Raw genomic sequence first — 23,986 nt, 5'->3', positions numbered from 1 at the left:
ATCTCAGAATTCTCCTGGACACAGAAGCTTATGCAAAACATCTCATAACACACTGCATCTTCTCTAAATGATTTCTCCTTAGAGCGTTTTTCACAAGAGCTGTTGATGAACAAGAAGCAATAATAAAGTCAGGGCTGTGTCCGTCTCGATACCTGGATAGTGTCTGTGTGACATTGCCTAATTAACTTAGGACATGAAATTACCTGACCTCAGCATAAGGCAGAAAACAAGAAGCCTTACCAGCTTACATCCTTTGCCAAAAAGACATTGGAATTTCCTTAGATAGCAGGGAATTTACTTTTTACTTTTTCTAGATAATTTTCAATTCTCAACTGGTGAAGTAAAAGCAAATGAAGCCCATCCGAGACAGTGAAAGTGCATAAGTAACCCAAGGAGTGTTGATGGGCAGATGGGGAGAAAACTCCAAGTCCCACAGGAAATCCTGTAATATGTAATTCATTACTATCACAGCTTGTTACAAATTATCATTTTTCCTTCTCTTTATCATGCTATAATTTTCCAGTTTCTGATTTTTCAATATCTTCACTTTTCAATTTGTAGAAAATATAATTTCTTAATTTCTTTGCTATAGAAGTGATGAATACAATAAATAATTGTCTACACTTACATTATTTTTATAAAGTTCTATTTGCAATTCTTATCTAAATTTAACTTCTTTAAGACTTGTGCCATTACCATGCCTTTTATTCTGAGTCTTAGCCTATTCAGAGTTCATAGCTTGAACATCTTTCAGACCTTGATTAGAAGAAAATCTTCAAACATATTTTTATTACAATTTGTTTGAGCAAAAAATGATTCATGAATCCAGCTGACTCAAGAAGAGATTCAGACAGCTCAGTCCATCAATTAGACAGGCCCTGTTTACAGACAGAAAGAGGTCATGACTTAGAGAAACTGCTTAGGGTTTACAGGTCATGATCTGCCTCACATGGGCGTGGTCTGATCAGTTGGCAGTGGTGATGAGTTGAAGTCTGGCTGCTGTGATTGGTTAAGACACAGCTGCTTGTTGTAAGGGTGAATTTAGTAATAGTTTATTTCTGTACATTTGGTTGCAGTTCTTTGTGTATGGAGATTCTATTAGGCCAGATTTAATTTAACATTTTCTCCTTTTAGTTAACTGCTAAATTTTCAGTTTAAATCATGGGCACTGATGCTTCTTTCTGTTACCATGCCAACAAGATTGGTTGACCTCAATTTGGAATTCAGAATTTCCAATATCTGGTCACCTTAAAATTCCTTTGTGCACTCATTGTTTTTTCATTATTTTTACTATAGTGAAATCATTTGGTTTATCACTAATCACTGCATAGAGGCAATCAAGACTTTTGAAAGAACATAGTACAGAAAGGAAATTATTTTTTGTCTATAAGGAAATAGTACCAAGGCATTGATGCATATTGCATAACAGAAGTTCCCATAACCTATCAGAACCGAATGTACAAAAATGACCCAGAGGAGACTACTTTTAAACATTAGTTTGCTTTTATATTTCTTATATTTCTCATACCTCCTGTTTATTACTCATTTATATACTTATTTTTCTAACCTGGAGATTGAACCCAGGACCTCACATATGTTATGTAAAAGCACTACCCACTGAGTTATATCCCCAGGTACACTGTTTCCTTTACCTTGAAAGTGAAGTTCTACCATTCCAAATGTATTTATTGAAGTGCCGTGGATGTTAGTAACTTGCTTACCAACACGTAGTGCAAAGCAATCTTGTTACTTAAAGAAGTTTTCTGGACAACTATGACCTTTACAGTAGAGTTATCTATTGTAGCCAATAATGGAGACACTAGTCATGAATGTATTTATGTGTCTGCTCAGCTAGGGAAGGAATTTTCCATGCAAATACATCCATTTAGAGGGTTATATGCCTACTGGTAAAATTTAGATGAATACACTAATGCTCAGTTGCCAATTGGCTATGTATTGACAGCTATATTGTTGGAATTCAGTATCTATATTGGCCACTCACTGAAATAAAATGTGGTTCATGGATGTGACAGAATGATAATCATATCAATAAATCCTCTAAAGATAAACTTTAGCCAGAAGAGGTGCAACACATTGTTCCCTGGAGGATGACATTGGAAGTTATCAGCAAGATAGCCTGACATTCATCAAGGTTCCATGACTGAATCAAGAGTTAAGAATATACATTTGCTTCAGACTTTCCATTTTGATGTTATATAATTCAATTTCTGATATAATTTAACTACAAAATCATCTACAGAATTTGACTACTATTAGATTTAAGAATCCAAATATGTGATTCTGATAACCTAACCCTAAAGAGAAGACAACATTTACAATTTGAACAATTTTCTTCATATTTCCTACTTTCAATATTTAAAATCATTTTTCTCTACTATGGTGTAGACAAGTCACACAGTGAAAATATTTTAAGAATGGAAACAAGTCTTAGGAAGCTATTCAAGACGTCCATACTTAACACCAGATTTACTGTGTTTTAAATATTTCTTTATTTTCTCCATTAGGCACACAACAATAGTTGTCTGACCAAATATCACCCATCATTTGATGTGGATCTAATGGCATATCTTAGCAATTTTAGTGCTGCCCATCGGAGCTAGTATGAAAACATGAAAAGGCTTTTATTGACATTTAATTAATTATTTTGCTTGATGTTGAGGTATTAGTTTTATAAAGTATAATGATATCATCATCATTAGAGCTAAAGAATTTATATCTGTCTAATCAATTGAATGGCAAATGCTCTGGTACCTTGGAAATCTGTATGATTTCTAACACACATTTTAATAATGTAGCCAAAGAGACTGAACTAAAAGTGAGCCTGGAATTACCTATTACCTGACAATACTACTTGGGTACTTTACAAATCAAGCCAATTCTTTGTTTTTCTTTATATGAGGACAGACACATAATGACTAATGAGCCTTTCTCTCAAAAAAAAAAGTAAAATAAAATTGAAATTAAAAATAATAAGTGAATGAATAATAATACATCAAAATTCCAAGAAAGCACAATTGCTTTCACTTTGTGAGCCAGTATAGATTAAAAGTTGATTCAGTTTTTAGAAAAACATAGTATAAGTAATTCCCTTCTAATCTTAGCCATGTTTATCACACATAAAATTTCTCTCACAAGGTCTATTTTGTATGAGACCCCTATGACTTAATAGACTTTTAGCTATTTGTGTTTTACTATTATTATTTCTCAGTTTGAAATGACTAGTCATGTTACTACAAGACAAAGTTTATACTCTTATTCCCATAACAGAATAAAACGTCTCCACACAGTCAAGTTTTGTTTTTTCCCCTTGGGAAGGGTGTCAAAATTTAATGTAACCATATAATCAAGTATTGTTTAAAAGACATTAGAGAGAACTTTTAAAAATTAAACAATGTGAGAAGTGAATTTAAACAAAATACAAGTGTTAATGTACTATGACTGAACCAAGACCAAGAAAATAGAAAACCTTTTTTCATTATGAAGATTAAAAATGAAAGCAAAGGTCTGTAGTAGAGTAAAGCACAGCATGCTTGCTCAGTTTTGAAAGCCTTACTCAGACCCTTTACAAACTCACACACACCACAGAAGGCTGGTAAGGAAGAAGAAGTGCCTTCTCAAGAAAGGTCAAAGACAAAGCCTAAGGCAGAATTATTTATTATAGATGGATAGAACAGAAATAACTATACATACTTTTTCAATATTATATACTTCAAATGACCTATTATATGAGGGCTTAATGTATGTTTGTCTAAATATTATAAAAAAGCAACCAGGTATCAAATATTAAATATAATTAAACTCCAAGCAACAAGTTTCTTTAATATTCCTTTTCTGCCAAGAAGCTACTTGGTTGGCACTCACTAAAACATATCAGAACAGCTGGGTATAAAGGCCAAGCTGGGTATAATCCCAGCATTTAGGAGGCAGAAGCAGAAGGATTACCTTAAATTCAATGCCATCTGGCCCATATACTGAGTTCCAGACCAGTTAGGGCTACCTTAAACCAACCAACCAACCAATCCACTCACTTGGGAGATACAAAAAGATCAGGAGTTCAAGATTATCTTCAGGGAGACAGAGCTGTAGGCCACCCTGAGCTACAAAAAACCCTGACTCAAAAACCAAAACCAATTCAGACCCTTAAAACCCAAACAAAAATTTAAAAAAATAGACATAAAAATTAGGAAATACATTTACCACACAGGAAACAAATAACAAAGTTTATGAAAGTTAAGAATTATCATACTGAAATGGCACTGAGAACTTTAAGGCACAAACACTAAAACAAAACTTCTTTGGAATGATATGTAAAACTATGTCTTCACTTTCTAAAAATCACCTTTAGCACTACATATGTTTAGTATTTAAAGCCATCACACAAATGTAAAACAGTCATATAAAATACATAGATGTTTCATTTACAGCTGAGCACTCAATAGTCACTTACTCTTAGTGAAAATTTCACTATTTTAACAACGTGGAAGTCATCAAAGACGCTCATGAGAAAATGTGCCCAGGGGGTATGAAAGTCTTACTGGGGGAATTTTAAAGATGAGTGAGAAGTCAGCAAGAAAAAGAATAGTATGCATAGGCAGTTAGGCTGTAAAAGGTATCTAAATAATGGGGCATGGCTCCCATTTTCAATGTGGATTTTAATAGGAATTTTTGTCCTAGAGATAGAAATAGGTGGGAGGTGGCATATGGATATTAGAACAAGAGAGATAGAGAGAACGGATAATGCAGGAGAGATAGGGAGAAGTCTTTGAGAAAGTGAAAGAGAAGAAGGCAGAGACATCTCCAATGAAGATGGAGAAAATATAACTGGTAGGCTGTGGAGTCAGTGGAAGTGTGATTAAGTTCAAACTCAGTTGCTGTTCATTCCTCCAGGGATGTAGAAAATGGAATGGCGAGCTGAGAAGTATATTGCCAAAGGAAGAGGGTTTTGCAAAGGGTTTTGAGAAAAATGAACCATAGGATCAAATTAGGGATTGAATGACAAGTCTATTTTGAATGTTAATTTGATAAAGAAGTTCACTTACTTGAAATATAAATGTCCACTAGCTATGAGAATTTCTCCTCTAAAATTCAATCATTTGGGAGCAAGTTTGGAAAATGGGTACTTATATAGGTTTGAATTCTGCTAGGTTACTTCAATAAGCAGGAAGATGCATGGAAGTGAAATATTGCTAAAGGAAAATGCTGATGCATCTTCGTGGATTTAAGGTGGACAAATAAAAGAGTGAATGTAAGAGTACTTGCTAGATCAGGAGAACTGATGCAACAAGGAGATTAGCATTCCCAAGGAGATGACTAGTAAAGCAGCCCCTACAGGAGTCCTGAACACTAGCCTTCAAACGCTTTCATGGTCCTGTAGAAAAGCAGTTATAGTGATGCATGCCTTTAATCCCAGCATTTAGAAGGCAGAGGCAGGCAGATCTCTGAATTCAAGACCAGCCTGGTTTGCAGGACAGCTAGAGCTGTTTTACAGAGAAACCCTGTCTCCAAAAAACAGAGAGAGAGAGAGAGAGAGAGAGAGAGGGAGGGAGGGAGGGAGGGAGGGAGGAGGGAGGAAGGAAGGAAGGAAGGAAGGAAGGAAGGAAGGAAGGAAGGAAGGAAGGAAGGAAGGAAGGAAGGAAAAGAAAGGAAAGGAAAGAAAGACAATGTCATGAGAATTTTCAAAATTTATCAAATATGCAAACTCACTACATAAAAAATAGAATTTATAGATGCCCCTGGATATCACTCACTATCTATGTTGATGCTCATCAAACACCCTTTGCTGCTGCAGATGAACATAAATCCTGTGTAATTCTGAGCTAAGTTTCCAGTAACTCCTGAGCAGTATAAAGTTAAAGTAAGTTAAAGTAAGATTTTTTTTTTTATTCTCATGTCTAAGAAGTTAGCCATTTAAGAGTCTTTGGGGTAACCGAGAGCCCTTGGCTTTACTGCTAGCAGGGTTTTTCCTGTCATCATATGCATATTTCATGGTACATCAGTATCTAACAAAAACACAGGGCATCATGTGTGGTACTTTCCCAGCATGGTCTTCTGCTTAGTTTTCTCAGAATTGGGTCAATCACTATGGCTTGGGAAATACACACTTCGTCCCCAAAGTCCCATGCCCCGTACTGTGGCTACTGCTGTCTTTCTGAGCAAGAACAATTAGACCCAACCACAGAATTATCTTTTTCGGTCCTGCACCACCAGTCATGAAACTGACAAATATTTGTTCTAGATTGTTAATTTGACAAATTTGTTATTTCCATTTTTGTAGTTTTCTACTGTTTCCCCATGTGAACTTTAGTGGAAAGTTAGGGATCCTCTCACCATCACCCATAATATTAGGAATCATATTGCATTCATTTTACTGCAAAAATGATTGACTTATAAAATCCCTTTTCAAAATGTAGGACTCCCTATGTTGTGCTGTTGCTCTTGTTGTTTTTCTACATTCACAGAGTCACACAATCATCACTACTGTCTGATTTAAAAGTCTTCCAGCTCTTCAAAAAGAAACACATTGCTCATTAGTGGTCACCTCTTGTTCTAAACACTATTTTCTAATTCCACTTACCTATTCTGTGTATTTAATACAAGCAAAAAATTAAACAACTGTGGCTTTGCTTTTGACTTCTTTTACTACCACAACGTTTCAAAGTTCTTCCACATTGTGTATATTAATTCCTTATTCCCTTTTACTGTGAAATTATATTAAATTTTACAGTATTTTACATACATACAGTATTTTTCTACATTCGCTAGTTGGTAGACATTTCTGCTGTTTGTTAGATTTGTCATCACTGTGGCCAAATATCTGAAGCACAACCTAAGGAAAGGATTTATTGGGCTCATGGCTTCAGATGTCTCAGCGTATGGTCCTTGATTATAAAGACTCTAAGTTGAGGGTGGGGCAGAACATCACAGCTGCAGAATCATGCTCGTCAGAGAGGCTTGACTCTTAACTACCAGGAAGGAGCTAAGCCATAACAGGAAGAGGGAGAGATAAAACAAGACAAATTTCCAACCCCAATGACTTACTTTCTTCAAACAAGCACCACAGGCCATAGTTCTAACCCCTTTCTAGAGTCAGTTCAAGATTTTAGTCCATAAATTGATTAAACCAATCATTATGTCAGAACCTCATTCTCTAATTGTCTTTGGAAACACTTTACCACACACAAAGAAATGTACTTAATCTTATAAGTATCCTTGATCACGTAGTAGTGTCATGAACATGAGGCCTTTATATGTACATATGTCTTCCTTTTTTGACCCAGACCAAATCTCATGTATCGCAGACTGGCATTGAATTCACTATAAAGATGACTTTGCTCTTCTGATTCCCCTGATTCTACCTCTTAAGTACTGGGATTATAGGGATGACCTAACATACTTAGCTTATGCAGTGTAGTGTATCAGATTTAGGGCTCCATGTGTGCTGGGCAAGCATTCTACTCACTGAGCTATATTCACAGGTCCTGGGACTATAATTTCAATTCTCAATGTGTAACTAGTGGTTGAGTTAATGAGTCATGGTTATGTCAGTTAATAAGTCACTCTCAGAATCATTTATTTTAGATTTTACACAATGGCTGCTTTCTTTTTTCCAGCTCATTTCTCCTTTCATTTAGATATTAAAATTATATTCCCTTGGGGCCAATTAGCCTACAAATTCAATGGCTACTTAGAAAGGATTGTAATCACAAGAGCAGAATGAGCTAGCTGCGTTGCTGGGCCTTTCATCATGCCTGCTGAATTAAATAGAAGCCTGGTAGTATGAGCGTTCAGATAGCCCTAGAGCCTCTTCCAGTGACTCAGCTCTTCAATGAATGCTGAATATTCAGTGTTAGTTCCAAGGCTAACCATTAGGTAATCTTACCTCAGTAAAATGTTACGTAGGTTTATGTGTGGAAAAGTGAAATCAAGAGCCAGATGTAGTAGTCCATGTCTATAACCTCTACATTTTGGAGACAGATGTTAGAGGATAAGAGTTTGAAACAAGATTGGGTTACATAGAGTTTTATGTAAACCTAGGATACATGGCAAAAACCTTATATGAAAACCACAAAGTAAGTAAATAAACATGTAAAAGAGGGATTAAAAAAATTGCATCTTGCCTTGACTATCTTTGTGTTGCCAGACTCATCATCATGGAAGCATGGAATTTTTCTTTCAAAGTTATTTATTAAGTCTCACTAAGTAAGATGTTTTCCAGTTTTGCATTTAAAACAAGAAGCTTGTGTGTGAGCCAGTTGGTTAATCTCCTTTGAAATTAAATGATAGTTTAATAATAGTAGCGCTTATCCTTCAATGACTAGTATGCCCTTCAATACTAGTATGCATTGTTATTGCTCTATCTGCAAAGCCATATATGGATCATTGAAGAATGCCATTGGTATTTCTAACTACAATTCACAAATGCAGCACCTAAAGCAGTTAGGTAATTTAATTGCATAGGAAGCAGTCGAAGTAACACTCAAGTATAAGAATATTCAACTTCAAAGTATTAATTCCATTATTACTACAAAAGTCCCATAATCACATTTTGGTGTTGTTGTTGAATTGAGACAGATGGGAATTTGAGTCCTTTAAAAAATAAAAGAATGGAATTATATGCATGTATGGAAATGTCAGAGTGGAGTCTATTATTTTATAAAATTAATACACACTAATAAAATGTGCTAGTATTTGGAAGTGATGGTATAAGTTTCTTTAGTATTTTATGTAATTTGAAAGATTGAGTTGCCTTCCAATCATAGCAGTAAGTCGTAAAACTGAATGATGAAGAATACAGGAAATACTTTACCATGAAAAATGGGTACAAAGTGTGCCAGGAGAGGTCTAAAGTGAAAAAAAAGACCTGATATCATTATTAAATTCTCAACATTTGAAATCTCTCAAGTCTTATAGATACTGATTAGTGGGTGAATAAGAAGAGAATTTTGTAAAATAAGTTGCATCCATTTGTGGCGTTGCATAATTGATTCTTTTGCTTCAGATGTAGTACTTTGGGACACAATTTAGAATCCTTTCTTGGTCTCCCTTCCCTTCCCCTTCCCTCCCCTCCTTTTCCTCCTCAGCTCCACCTTCTCTCCAACAAACTTCATAAAACCTACAGCCTTAAATACAATTTTTTTATAATTATCAAAACTGAATGTGTCTATCCAGACCCCCATCTTAGCCATGGATGTTGTCTCATCACACCCTCTGTCTTACACATACTTCACCTGTCCCCATCAATAGTTGCTACCTACTGTATTCCATGCCTTCTTCATATCTAAGTTTTCCTGGGCCTGTTACTACGTCCATGTTTACTCTTCTATCAGCACATTGCTGACAGGGTGATCACAATGGGGTTTCAAAACATCTTTGTCAAATGCCACCCGCTTAGATTTTCTTGGACACAATTTTTCTTATTGTTTTAGTATTTTTTTTGTTAGAGCAGTTATAACTCTATTTATTTTTAAAAGGTATGAGTGAATCAGTTTGAACTTTTTTAAGGAAAAGTCAGTTTAGCTGAAGGTTTCAGAGGTTTTGGTCCATGGTTACTTAGCTTTACTGTTTCTGAGTCTTAGGTAATGCAGAGCATTATGATAATGAACATAGCTAAAAAGACCACTCATCTCACGGTCGCCAGGAGGCAGAAAGAGAAAGCAGGAGATGGAGGAAGGGACCAGGGACAAAACGTGTCCTTCAAAGGAATATCCCCCAGTGACTTACATTCTTGTTCCAACTCTGCCTGACCTTCATAGTTCTCTGTTGCCCTTCAATATCCCCTTAACATTGGCTCCATAATGCCTTAATCCATTCATGACTTTAGAGCCATTTTGATTCAATCAATAATATCCCAAAGGCACTAACTAACTCTGATTTTGTGCACTGAAGAATGAACCTTCAACACTAGAGCCTTGATGGCAACAATGAAGACCTAAATCAGCCACTATCTAAAATTACTGCACATATTATTTACTTGTTAATTGTTTTCCTATATACACCAACATCCATGTGCACCAGATAAAGGAAACTCCCCAAAGCTAGTGGTTTTGTTTATCATTTTTGTATTCATAATCATTTACTGGACCATAAAATATTATAAGTAGATATTTTATAAATAATATATAAGAATATAAAAGCAGATATGCTCACTACCAGGGATCAGACTTAGATGTTTGCATACATGTCTAAATTCATTAACTCACTTGCCATATGACTCTTACAGCTTACATCCTGTAATGCTATACTCTTCAAATTCTTCCTAAACAGAATATTTTTATTACTTGGAGGGATCCAAAGATGCTCTCCTTTGTGGCTTCAGCACAGATTCTGGGTATGTAACGATTGCTTTGCTTTTGGTTTAAATGTTGCAAAATAAAAATCTCATGCTCAGTTAGTTTGTTGATGAGAATTTCTGAAATTATATTAAAATTTTCAGAAATTTCATGGCATTGATTTTGCTCATTTCATCTAACAATGAACAGAGATTTTAAAATGTTTGTAGTTTATGCTCATGCTGGAAAGCAAGACGGATCATGAGGTAAGGCTCGAATCAAAACAAAATAGAAGTCATGGGAATCTTAGGTATACAAGAATTACTTCCTAAAAGCCTATTAAAAGTTGGTTGTTTAGTTTAAGGCCTTTCTTCTTGGAAAGAAGAATAACAAAATCAATATCTCTTTCCACCTCAAAGTTTTCCATTGCCTAATTCAATATGACTCATAGGTAACCAAGTACATAGCTCTGATCAGTCTACTTAGAATTCTGTGGGCTAGGGTAAAGGCATTTTGAGAACTTTCTGTTTATGCAAACACCGTTTTGATTTCTCCATACACCATCTTCAGTTTGCAAGGGAGCTTTGTTCCTGCTCTGTCTCCCATAAAGGAATCTCTTTGGGCTTTGGAGACTGTACCAACCTCAGAATCAACAGTTTTGCCCCCCCGCCCCCCCCCGCAACTCTTAAAACACAGTGTTCATCTAAGAAGGCTAAAAACCCATCTGCCCATTTAGCAAGTAAAAAGGTTTAAAGCCACAAATCTTTATGAGTATTCACAAATGTTGTATCACGGCTGTTCTTGGCTTTAATTCACTCCAAGAATAACTTTCAAAGAAGCATTTTACCAGAGGCCTTCATGGCAAACCCCATTGATTTGAGTGGATGAACATGTTGCTTATGCAATCTACCATTTACTAAATGGTTCTATGGGCACGGAGTGGGTTAATCTTGTTATGTAAATTCAAAGTTAATCTTAAGTAGTTGAGGTGAGTTATTTTACTATTTCCACTGGAGGAAAGTGCAGCTTTGAGAATTTAAATAATTTGGCAAAATGGTCAACTAGTAAATAGTAGAATGGGATGCAACGCCCATTCTTTCTGATCCCCGATTACATGCTCTTAGGTATTACACAATACTGAACCTAACGTTCTGCTATGGTGCTCTTTAGTTATATGCTGGACATATTCTGACCTCTGATTCCCTTTTTCATCCTGCAGTCAGTGTCCAGAAGGGTACAGGTGTGTGAAGGCTGGCAGAAACCCTGATTACGGCTACACGAGCTTCGACACTTTCAGCTGGGCCTTCCTGGCCCTGTTTCGGCTGATGACGCAAGACTATTGGGAGAACCTTTACCAACAGGTGGGTGTCAATAGGAACACACACCTCTGAAGGCTGGCAATGTCCAGTGGACATTGTTTCCTGCCTTGTGAGCAACTGTAGCTGCAGTCGTCTGCACTTTATCTCTGTGGACAGTATAGGAATCCCTGGTGTGCATTTCTGAAGTTAGAGATAATTTATCCTGCTAGTACTACAACAGATAGTTCCTAAATCAGAAATAATTTTCTTCAATTTTCTGAGCAACATTAATTTTTAGTTCTTCCTTAGTATATTACCCCATAGGGTCTGACGTAGAGCAGAGGACATCACAGTTTCCTGAGCTGCCTCTTCACACTCACCACTTCCTTCACAGGGCTGCAAGACTCTCCTGTGCCCACCAGACTTCAGTGCTGAACCTTTACTTACAATTAAATACTCAGTTCTTCTCCAAACCGTGGTGCTATTTTGTTGTACCCTAATAATATTTGCCTGAAGATCAGAGGACAGAACAAGCCATTAGATTAAACATAGATACCGGGCAATGGTGGCATACACCTTTAATTCTAGCACTCAGGAGACAGAGTTTAAGTTCAAAGCCACCCCAGATTACAAGAAATTGATTCAGTCTAGGAGAGAAACGGAGCCAGGCAGTGGTGGCACACACCTTTAATCTCAGCACTTGAGATCTCATGCCTTTGCTACCAGTATTTGGGAAGCACACATGCCTTTAATCCCAGCACTAGGAAGGAAGTAACATGACTAGGCAGAGAAAGGCATACAAGGCATGAGGAAACAGGAACTAGAGCCTTTTTGGCTGGACCTCTTTCGGCTGAGGATTCAGAGACATTTAGTCATAAGATTCGTGGAGTTGACGAGGTGAGAAGCAGCTATGGCTTGTTCCTTTGTCTCTCTGATCCTCCAGCGTTTACCCCAACATCTGGCTCCTGTTTTATTATTATTATTATTATTGTTGTTGTTGTTATTATACCATTTAAGATTCAAACAACACCAAACTTTTCTCTCCCTTGTCAATTACTTCCTCCTCTGGACTCCATGACTCTTTAAATATTTCTCAGCTTACAACATCAATCTGCTCTACTGTTCATTCACATCACCATCTACTCGAGCATGGATGTGAGGCACTTGCCATATCGGCTCTATATGTTTATTATATATTCTCAGCACCCAATCCTAAAAGGAAAGTGGTTGAAATGATAAATCTATTATTCCATGTAGCCATGAAATTCCTTTCTCAGCATTGCTACAGGTACTTCTTTTGGCCTCTTCTGTGAATATTATAAATGCTATAAAAATTGTATAAAAATATCTTTTTTAGGAAAATAAAAATAATAGAAATAATACGGGGGTAAAAACAGAGTCTAAGAATGCTTTATTCCTGGGCTCACATGGCCCTCTTTCTTCATCCTCCAGAGTATTCATAGCATAGTCATGGGACCACCATAGCAGTCCCCATGCTTTATAAATATAAACAAGGAGTTTATCTTAACTCAAAATTAAGGTCCTATAAATAAAAATACTGACACATCATTTTGCAAAGGGAAGTGAAAAGATGGCCATATTTAAGTCGAGAAATGGAAGTTAGACTTTTCACACACTGGTAGTAACCTTTGTAGAAAGTTAATGAAAATCAAAATAAAGGTTTCCATTAACATAATAATTCCAATTCTAGAAATTTATTCAAGAGAAAAACAATAATAACAACAGAGTGATAGAACCTGGAATTGAGTAACTAAACATTAGCGATTTCAGAGGTAGATAAGTTTCACTAGTATCTCTTTACTATTTTGAATTAATCTAAAAATGAAGTACATGGCAGAAGACAAGCTGCATTTAAAAATTATTAATGGTGATACTAGATAAAAATAAATATCCCTGAGATCAACAGATAAATGTAATCAATAGGGCAGTCTGTATCAAAGTTTAAAATGATAAGCCATGCTTTAAAAAAGAAGGAATAGGATTTTAACAATAAGGGGCCTGTTTTAAAAATTTAAAAGACAGCATGAAAGCTAAAATTACCAGTAATTTCAAAAATGTGGAAAATGAGGGATTGTTATAATATCATATATAATGAAAAATCAAACATTAGTGCCAGTTCATTACATTGCTATAACTTCTATAATATCACAAAAGTTTAATACTGATTTTCTTCAAATATATTATTTTCATTTATATTTCTATAACATGAAATTATACAAAATATCTGATTTGCATGTTCTTTATATACCAGCCACAAGGAAAAAAACTTAGTGAAGTGTTTGTATTATTAAAATAACAATGTTCCTCCCCATCCCTAGACCCTGCGCGCTGCTGGCAAAACCTACATGATTTTCTTTGTCGTGGTGATTTTTCTGGGCTCCTTTTACCTGATAAACTTGATCCTGGCTGTGGTAGCCATGGCGTATGAGGAACAGAACCAGGCCAACATCGAAGAAGCTAAACAGAAAGAATTAGAATTTCAGCAGATGTTAGACCGACTCAAAAAAGAGCAGGAAGAAGCTGAGGTAAGTATTTGTCATTACAAATATAAAGGCAAAGGGGAGACAAAGGTCTTTTTCATGTCACCTCTCCTGATTTCTGTAGACTGCCCTAGATATTGGCGGAAAAGCCAAGAAACAATTCCTGTTGGCTGTGTAAATCACATTCTCTGGTTTCTAATGTGCTTGGAAGGAATGTGTTCTAAACAGAGTTAGAACTGACACCTCCCAAAATAATCTCCCAGTTTCATAACAGATGTTTTGAGACATTGCTCACAATTCTACCACCCAGAGAGCACCTTCCCAATCACTGCCTGGATTTTGGTTGGCTTACTCTTGTGCAAGTCTTGTGCAGGTAACCTCAGTTGCTCTGGGTTCTTGGATGTGATAGCCACATCATACCCAGAAGTCAACATTTCAAAGCTCTAAACCCCATTTTTCTAGCTCTTTCATTCTTGTTACTTCCTTTTCTGCGATTTTTCCCTGAGCCTTGTTGTATGTGAGGAAGAGGGTTGATGGATGTTCCATTTAGGGCTGAGCACTCAGTTTCTTATTCTCAGTACTTAGATCAATCATTCACTTCTGCATTAACTGTCCCCTACTGCAAAAATAAGCTTCCATGACCATGGCTGAGGGCAGCCCAAGTACAGGGGTATGAACATAAATATTTAGAAGACAACTTAACAACATGTCATTTAGCTAAATAACTGGGGAAGTCATAAACTCTAGGGTAGAGCCCAGTACTATTATTCTATGTTTAAAAAGCAATCTTTTTTCCGGTGAGGTGATACAAGTACCTTCTATCCCTGGTACATCTCAGTTTTGAGATCTCACAAATCTCTTAAGATAAGAATCATTGACCTTATAATTTTTCTTGAAAGGCTATTTCCTTAATAACTCATTTTCATTTTCAGATACACTACTCTCACTAAGCTATGGAGTGCCAGATTCCATTATTGACACTGAGTTGCTGACCTGATCTGCAAACTCAGTATCTTAGCACACAGTTTGTGTGAGTTTTATATTGCAAAAGTACCTGTAAAACTTCAACACATAATACTTCAGTTTGCTTAATTCTAAGAAAGTTCACAAAATGTAAGAGTTGCAGATACTGAAACTTTATTATAATGTGTGGGAGAAAGAGAACATGCTTCATAGGCTGGCTGGTCATAATACAGCAAAATGCAGGTCACTTCCTGGACAAGAGCTGTCACTGCCTGCACATATTGGGTACCCTGAGACTTGCTTTGTCAAGATTTGGAAATTACTTAAATGTTTTGATTGTCATGGCCCAACAGGCGATCGCTGCCGCTGCCGCTGAGTACACAAGTATTGGACGGAGCAGGATGATGGGTCTCTCGGAGAGTTCTTCAGAAACCTCCAGGCTGAGCTCAAAGAGTGCCAAGGAGAGAAGAAACAGAAGAAAGAAAAAGAACCAGAAGAAGATCTCTAGTGGCGAGGAAAAGGGAGATGACGAGAAACTGTCCAAGTCGGAATCAGACGAAAGCATCAAAAGGAAAAGCTGCAATCTCGGGGTGGAAGGGCACCACCGTGCCCGGGAGAAGAGGCTGTCCACTCCTAACCAGGTACTGCTGGCATCACCAGGCGAGGCTCCACAGTCAACAGGCAGAGCAAGGAGTCGGGACCCAGGAGAGGAAGGGGGACTTCACCACCATGTTTTACCTAAAACACTACCTTTGGTTGGGAGTTTATGGAAGAGGAAGGGGGCTTCACCACCATGTTTTACCTAAAACACTACCTTTGGTTGGGAGTTTATGGAAAGAAGAGAGATGTATATGGTGGTTTTTTTTCTTTCAATTAAGTTGTCATTTTCATAAAAAAAAAACAAAAACAAACAGTTGTTTCAGAATTGTCATATCTTCTCTAAGAAACATTTTTTTTTTCTAAAATAAAATGTTCCTGCAAATCTACTGTAGGACTGAAGCGTTTGTTAACTCCATAGATTAATTTTCATTGTGTATTTAGTCAATGCTTTTAAGACCTCATTCATGATAAGAACAAGAGGATGAGAGGAGGGAAGGAAGGAAGGAAGGAAAGGATGGAGAGAGGGAGGGAGGGAGGGAGGGAGGGAGGAAGGAAGGAAGGAAGGAAGGAAGGAAGGAAGGAAGGAAGGAAGGAAGGAAGGAAGGAAGGAAGGAAAAAAGGCACCAGGCCATAATCTTAGACTGGTGCCTCTCCCTTCTTCAGTCCTGTAGACTAGCATGGACCAAAGCACCAGACAGCCATGACTTTGACATCCTCCACTCCAAACACAGAAGCTTCTGGTTGCCTAATAAAAGAATTCCTCTCCTGTGGATTTTCCCTCTCACTGTCTTGCTTTTTACACTGACACCTCCACCTCCAGATCCCCCTGCAAACCCATGAGATGAGCCATGGCTCCAGAGCTACCAAACTTTTACCCATTACACAGCCCCACCTCAATTATTGTCACATATACCTATGGGTTGGGTCACTCTGCTAAATAAACACTGAAGATCAAGAGTCACACCTTCTACAGATTGGCTTTGGCTTCACCTTCTCAGCTTCCTCTGCCTTCCTGGATTCCTCGTTTCCCTGACTGGGGTGCTCACTGTTACCTGAAGAGTTCCACTCCTTCCCTGTCTGTATTGCTTAGTGCAGGCTTTTTCCTTTTTCTTTTATTTCTTTTATATTTTTTCCAAGACTGGTCTCAAACTCTATATAGTCAAGAATGACCTTGAACTTCTGATCTTCCTCCTTCTACCTTTCCAGTGCTGAGATTATGGGTATTGGTGACCATGCCCAATGCAGGGCTGGGATTTGAACCGAAGATGGTATGCATATGAGGCAAGCATACTTCCCATTTACCTATATCCCTAGCCCAGTCTGCTTCTTACTGATGATTTTCCTTATTAATTTCTCCTCTCACAGCAGCACCCCCTCTTCCCCTATTCAGCTCAAGAACCCCACACCCACAATCCTACACACCTCCCTCTGTCCTCTGCAGAGGAACAGATTCCTCAGTCTTATATTCCATGCCTGGTCCAGGACTCCTGCCATTGTCATCTTGGCCACAGCTTGAAGTTTGCAGCTTCTGCTCCTTGGGTGTGAAGCACAGAAGTAACCGGCCATCAATCCTTGTCTGCAAACAGGGCACAATCCAGGAGAGACAGCTGGAATCCTTACGATACTAATCCAAGGAGAGACAAGAGGGAGTCCAGGCTTGTTCTCAAGCAAAGACCTTGTCATATTCATTTTCCACTGTTCCCACTGCCTGCCACTTGTCTTTAATACAGCAAGCACTAATGTTTATTGAACTCAGTACTTCTAAATAATCTGCCCTGGATTTCCATTTAGAGAATCAGTTTACCCAGGGCAGGAGTCTTATGAAGATGACAGTTTTCCTGTGTTCCCCTTAGGAGCAACCTCAGCCCCAACCCCAAAGTTGTGATAGTCCCTGTCTCTTAATCTCACTGATTATTAGATCCTTTAAAGCACACCCATCTGGTCTCCAGTTTACAGACTAATGGAGTAGTCCCCCGCCCTTCTGGTGGAAGGAGACAACTGACCTTTAGGCTCATGCCTTAGCACAGGTCCCCCCACCCAAAAATAAATGTATTTTTAAAGTTTCAACTTCTTATGGAACTTAACAACCGATAAATCAAAAAGCTAAATGATGAGTTTTAGTATTAGAAACTGGATAGGTCCTTTTTGAGATTCTGTTTATGGATTCTCCTAGTAGTGCAGCCTTTATTTCCTAAAATTGGTGTTTTTATTGAATTGCTTTTCTTTTAAATATGGTTCTCTTAAGCAAACACAGCATCACTGGTCTTTAAGACTAAAAGACTTAATGGTAATTTCATGGAGTCTGCTCTTATTTATACGAGTTCCAGCAGACACTCTCTATTCTGCTTTTTCCACAGTCACCACTCAGCATTCGTGGCTCCTTGTTCTCGGCAAGGCGCAGCAGCAGAACCAGCCTCTTCAGTTTTAAGGGTAGAGGAAGAGATCTAGGATCTGAGACTGAATTCGCTGATGACGAACATAGCATTTTTGGAGACAACGAGAGCAGACGGGGTTCACTATTTGTGCCTCACAGACCCCGGGAACGGCGCAGCAGTAACATCAGCCAGGCCAGTAGGTCCCCCCAAATGCTGCAGGTGAACGGGAAGATGCACAGTGCGGTGGACTGCAATGGCGTGGTGTCGCTTGTTGATGGACCCTCAGCCCTCATGGTCCCCAATGGACAGCTTCTTCCAGAGGTGATAATAGATAAGGCAACTTCTGACGACAGCGTAAGGATGTTTTCCATAGCTCAGGCATGCCTGGGCTCTTACTGGTGCATCAGTCAGTCTCTCTGCTGGGGGGTCTGCTCTCTAGCCTGTGAATGGCTCTGCATTTGGTGATGCCTTCCCTGTGAAAACACAGCTTTAATGCATAGTTCAGTCCCCATGTTAGGTACTGTAATCACCCGAATCAAAGATATTTTATGGGGCTAGAGAGATGGCTCAGTGAATAAGGGCCCTATGGCACAGCACTCAAGTCAGGCAGCTCACAAAAATAACCACTATAACTCCGATTCCGTGAGATATGGCTCCCTCTTCTGGCACTAATGGGTAGTGCACTCACGTGTGCTTAACACAGACACACAAACACATAATTTACAAAATATATACATAAATTTTCAACAAAGATATTTCATATCCCATGCTAGTAATATATATATATTGTGTCATGGTTGCAGGTTGCAAATAATCACTTTAGAAAACATTTACGCCTACAGCATATCGAGTAGGTTGACCTTATTAGTAAACAGGCCTCATTTCTATACAGAAACCTGGATCTCTTGCCACTTACTTCTGCTTATTTCAGGTCACTTAATATATACCTATTGCAAGAGACTCTTACTTGAGTTGTTAATAACAACAGTGATAACAGCAAACACAGTCTTAAGCTTTCCAATATCTGTATGAGATGATATATTATTATCACCACAAACAGGAGAAATAAACCAGAATGTTCACATGTAACCATAGTTCAGGAGCAACTCTGACATTTCCGCAAAGGCCCTATGTCCTAAGGGTGGGCTCTTAACCTCCATCCCTACTGCCTCTCCAATGGATGTTAGGTTTCTAAACTTGCATATAATTTAGAATTGCTATACTTATTCTTCTAAACAAATGAAATGTATCACTTTCATTTTAAATGCGTTTTTTCTGAAGTCTATTAATAGAAAATATCTGAAAAAAATAAACATAAATTTAAAAATGTAGCTATTTTCACATAACATTCCCAGTGTCTTTGGGTTTCTGAACCCTTAAAAAAAATGCCTGATTAGGCTTGAAGATCAGATTTTTCTGGTTCCTGGAGGATCCATATTTTGCCCACTGCTTATGTTATGCTGCATTACCAAATATCAGCAGGGCTGTCATTAATCCACCAAGTTTCCATCATACACCATTCATCCATGTGTTTGTATGCGCAAGCTGTGCAGTGTTTGAAGTGGGAATAAAATTCCATCAAAGCCTTGCATGCACACATGTCAGTTTGAAGAACATGCACGTGCTCTGGGGTAACCTTGCACCCTCTGTGCTTGCGTGGTACAGCTTAAGCCTGTCTGTTCAGCTGGTTTCTTCTTGTGAAGCAGCATGTTACATTTCCATGAAATGATACTTAAGCTTTACATTTCAATGATGTTTGTAATCTGTAAAACAATGTGCAATTTATGTCGTATTTGTAGGTGATTTAACATTTTTTTAAAAAAAGTATTTTTACTTAAGAATTGACTTTTTACTAGAGAAAATCAAAACCACAAAACTAAAAAGCTAAAGTTATAAACCCTGAAGAATTACAAGTGTGATCATCATAGAGGTCTGGCATAATGCACAGTTTACATGTACACATCTATCAGTGCGTGACAAATAATGAAATCTGTACACATGCCTATGTGAAAAAGAATTTGTATGAAATTATTTTTATTTGGGGAATAAAGAGAGCTTAGCTGAGAATACACAGTATTGCATGCCCATACACATATATACAAATATGATTATGTATACATGTCTGCATTTTGATATGCATATATACATAACTATATACAACTTTGCATCCTTATAATTATATAATTTTATTAACCATTAACATATATAATATATATATGTTGGTAAAGTATCTACTCTCTATCACATAGCACATACATGCTAGTACGTGACAGCTGTAAGGTTGTAGATTTGTTTATATATATTATGTGTATGAGGGTGTGTACTTTGAAAGACCAATGCAGCACTTTTTGTTTATTTGTTTGTTTGTTTTTTGTTTTTTAAGTCGATTGGCATGCTTGAAAAACAATATCATTTTCTCTTAAAGATGAATATGCCTGGCATGCCTCGGTTCAAATTATTGCATGTCAATGGCTGTTAGAGCTGCACTGCGGTCACCTCTTTGAGATCAAGCCTACCTCTCCATGCTGCTACATTTGCCATCAGTCTTAAATATCTTTTTCAAACTGAATCACTTAGTGCTATCTACACATTGTGTTATTAAGTACCTTTCAGCTCTAAGAAAAAAATCTTAAAGTAGTTTTCATTCATATTGGTATCTCATTAAGCAGTGGGAATAACAATTACTGAAATTTGAGTACTTGACTCTACCTTTTTGTTCACATACCTCTACGTCTCTCGTCTAGTTGTTTTATGTATAGTATTTCCTTGGTAAATATTTGACTAAGTTGTATATGCAGAGGACAACACAATAGTGCTATAATGAGAACTATAGCAATAGTGCTATAATGAGAATATAATTAAGAACATTTCTTAACCCTGAAACAAGAGAATAAGGCAAGATCTTTTGTTATAAGCATTTTACTCATGATGGATGCATTAAGTAACCTTCCTCTTGCATACAACTAGCAAGTAGAAGAGTCATCATGTGAATCTAGTGATCTAATCTCTACTTTTAATTATCCATTACAGCTACCCAAGCCAGTTTTTATCTCTACTTATGCTACATTAGAATTATGGGGGTTTTTTTTGTAAAAGTGCTCGCCTTATATTTAAGAGAATTATGTTTTTAAGACTGTAATTAGTCACCTTTCCCCCATTAGGGCACAACTAATCAAATGCGCAAAAAAAGACTCTCCAGTTCTTACTTCCTGTCAGAAGACATGCTGAATGATCCGCATCTCAGGCAAAGAGCAATGAGCAGGGCAAGCATTCTAACCAACACTGTAGAAGGTATGTGATAATAATTTTAGCTTATGGGTTCTTAATGAAATTAATATAAACTACAATCACCTTTAAAGAGATATGTGAAGTTATTAAGAATAATTCAAAGCATGTTAAAGCTGAAAAGGAATAACTAAAAAGAAAATTTGATTTTATGAAAGAGAAGTTAAAAATCTCATGAGCAGATAAATTTATATGCATTGTATTTGATTAAACACTTGAAAAGTTTTCACTCAAATAAGAAGCAGGTTATCTTAATTAATAAACATCACCAGAATTTATGTATACAGAAGAATACTATAATTTATAGTTACACATATACTTTATGTATATGTAAACATAGTGTTATATATGTAAAAACATTTAATAAATGAACTGTAACTTTCATACAAAGATGGTGTTTTATCAATAGTAATGATAACCATGTGTTGGAGAGGTGTATGCGCACATGTGTATGGTGCATTTGTGCATTGACATTGAATGTTTTCCTCTACTGTTCCCCATGTAATTTTGGGGACAGGGTCTCTCACAAAACCAGGAGATCACTGATTCAACCATTCCAGCTGACCACCAAACCTCATGATTCTCCTGCCTCCACCTCCCTAGTGTTGGGATTGCAAGCATGAACCATAGTGCCAGTATTGCTGTTATTAAGGAGGCAATTTCACATAATTTATCTAGTAATCGAAAGAAGTTTATTTCTGGGATAACTTACAGCCAGTAAGGGGTCAGTTACAGGATCCGGGAGAGACAAGGTGCAACCCAGTGGAGAAATCTGGTTTGGTCTATAATCCAGCCTACAGGACCACGAGGGATCAAGAAGAGAGAGAGAGTTAAGCATGTATGCACCGTGGGTCTTAAGGGGTCTCTTCTTGGCCATGCCCCAGGGGCAGGTCATAGGCAGGTGTGGCAGTTACTTGCTGTCACACTCTGGGCAGTGTTTCAATGTCAAGGCTGGAACAGATACCCACTACAGCCCAGGTTTCTCCTAGGTTCTAGAGATAAGAATTCAGGTCATCATGACATGGCATCCACTTGACCATCTGAGTCTTCTCCTCATCACCGTGCTAGTGGTTATTCATCTGAGAGGTGCCCCTATGTCTGCATTTGATCATTAATACCTTTCTCTGCTTCATCTCGCCAATAAATATGTGATACAAAACTTTTACATAGTCTTCTGGGTCTTCAAAGAAATAGCACTTTTATAGAAAAATTACACCACAACATTTGTTTGAATATTGGATTTTATTGGTGATTTCTGCCTGGTAGTGAGTAAACTAGACCAGTGAGTGATTTCATGTTTGATGTTTCTTTCCAGAACTTGAAGAATCTAGACAAAAATGTCCACCATGGTGGTACAGATTTGCTCACACATTTTTAATCTGGAATTGCTCTCCATATTGGATAAAATTCAAAAAGTTCATCTATTTTATTGTAATGGATCCTTTTGTAGATCTTGCAATTACCATTTGCATAGTTCTAAACACATTATTTATGGCTATGGAGCACCATCCAATGACTGATGAATTCAAAAACGTACTTGCAGTGGGGAACCTGGTGAGTTGTGTCCCCACAACCTTTTCTCCTTGGGTGTCATCTTTTCATTTCCTTATGGTTTTTAAACTTCTGTGTCCACAACTAATTATGCAGACATTGAATTTACCATATGACTCCAGCTACAAAGTCAAGCTTCTGATACTATATACTATCTTAAGGTACAGTTCCAGTCACGTGGGTTCCCGTAAACAGCTATAGTACTTTCAAATATGTTACCATTTCAGGAACTACAATGTCCTTTAACTGCCAAGATATCTGTCAACATTTTAAAGTTTGAAATGTTTTTAAAGACACTTTTTATCGTTACATTGCACTTCCTGAATGAATACATTCTTGACATGTTTTTAGAAATGCTTTGGTTCTATTATTCTGAAATAGTGGTGGTGGGGGATCCAGACCTTTATAATTTCAAAGACCTTAATTTGAACCCAGACTTAATCTCCTATTATTGTTGTTTGTTTGTTTTTTTCTCCTTTTGGGGCCCACTACCCAGCTCCGAAATAAACCACACATGGAGGCTTATTCTTAATTATGAATGCCTAGCCTTAGCTTGGCTTAGTTTCTTGTTAGCTTTCCTTAACTTAAATTATCCCATTTATCTTTTGTCTCTGGGATTTTCTTTTCTATTCCTGTATACCTCTGTTTTTTTTGTACTCCATGGCTTACTGTGTAGCTGGGTGGCTGGCCCCTGGAGTCCTCCTCCTTCTCTCTTGTACCTCAATCTCCCCTTCAAGTTTTCTCCTTCTATTTATGCTCTCTGCCTGCCATCCCCACCTATCTTTTCTCCTGCCTTGCTATTGGCCATTTAGTTCTTTATTAGACCATCATGTGTTTCAGACAGGCACAGTAACACAGCTTCACAGAGTTAAACAAATGCAACATAAACAAAAGCAACACACCTTAAAATAATACTCCCCAACATCCTATTAGTTAGGACTTTGAACAAATATCCAGAGCTGATTTCTGCATTCGATTTTTTTTCTTCTTTCCTTCTATTTCTCGTTGGCAAAATGCAGAAGTATGTGCTTTCTAATTACTGAGGGAGGCATAGATTGTGCAGGTCAGTGTCTTCCTTCTGAGTTTTCTATAGCACATGAACTCACAGGCCCACCTGTTCTCAT

At 37.4% G+C, this 23,986-nt stretch overlaps 1 protein-coding gene and 1 long non-coding RNA gene across 6 annotated transcripts in view; one reads left to right on the top strand and one right to left on the bottom strand.

The window, feature by feature from the left end:
• Window positions 1-23,986, bottom strand: part of LOC119087842 — a 139,794-nt gene that overhangs the window by 9,252 nt on the left and 106,556 nt on the right. For 2 of the 5 annotated variants that reach the window (XR_005091327.1, XR_005091329.1), the window contains exons 4-5: window positions 22,024-22,105; window positions 13,996-14,065 (exon numbers count right to left, since the gene is read on the bottom strand). This is a non-coding gene — a long non-coding RNA (uncharacterized LOC119087842). Of the gene's footprint in view, window positions 1-8,827; window positions 8,863-13,995; window positions 14,066-22,023; window positions 22,106-23,986 lie in introns of all 5 variants that reach the window. The other 3 variants (XR_005091330.1, XR_005091331.1, XR_005091328.1) reach the window with 3 other exon arrangements.
• Scn9a (sodium voltage-gated channel alpha subunit 9) overlaps window positions 1-23,986 on the top strand; it is a 145,086-nt gene that overhangs the window by 69,165 nt on the left and 51,935 nt on the right. The window contains exons 8-14 of the mRNA XM_028867387.2: window positions 10,285-10,348; window positions 11,509-11,650; window positions 13,927-14,133; window positions 15,405-15,692; window positions 18,009-18,380; window positions 21,188-21,317; window positions 22,627-22,865. Of these exons, the coding sequence (XP_028723220.1) occupies window positions 10,285-10,348; window positions 11,509-11,650; window positions 13,927-14,133; window positions 15,405-15,692; window positions 18,009-18,380; window positions 21,188-21,317; window positions 22,627-22,865 (1,442 nt within the window). The remainder of the gene's footprint in view (window positions 1-10,284; window positions 10,349-11,508; window positions 11,651-13,926; window positions 14,134-15,404; window positions 15,693-18,008; window positions 18,381-21,187; window positions 21,318-22,626; window positions 22,866-23,986) is intronic.

The sequence above is a fragment of the Peromyscus leucopus genome, chromosome 4, assembly GCF_004664715.2.
Source record: "Peromyscus leucopus breed LL Stock chromosome 4, UCI_PerLeu_2.1, whole genome shotgun sequence".
Lineage (NCBI taxonomy): Eukaryota > Metazoa > Chordata > Mammalia > Rodentia > Cricetidae > Peromyscus > Peromyscus leucopus.
The sequence above is the reverse complement of the archived record's forward strand: the minus strand, read 5'-3'. Positions and strand labels throughout refer to the sequence as shown.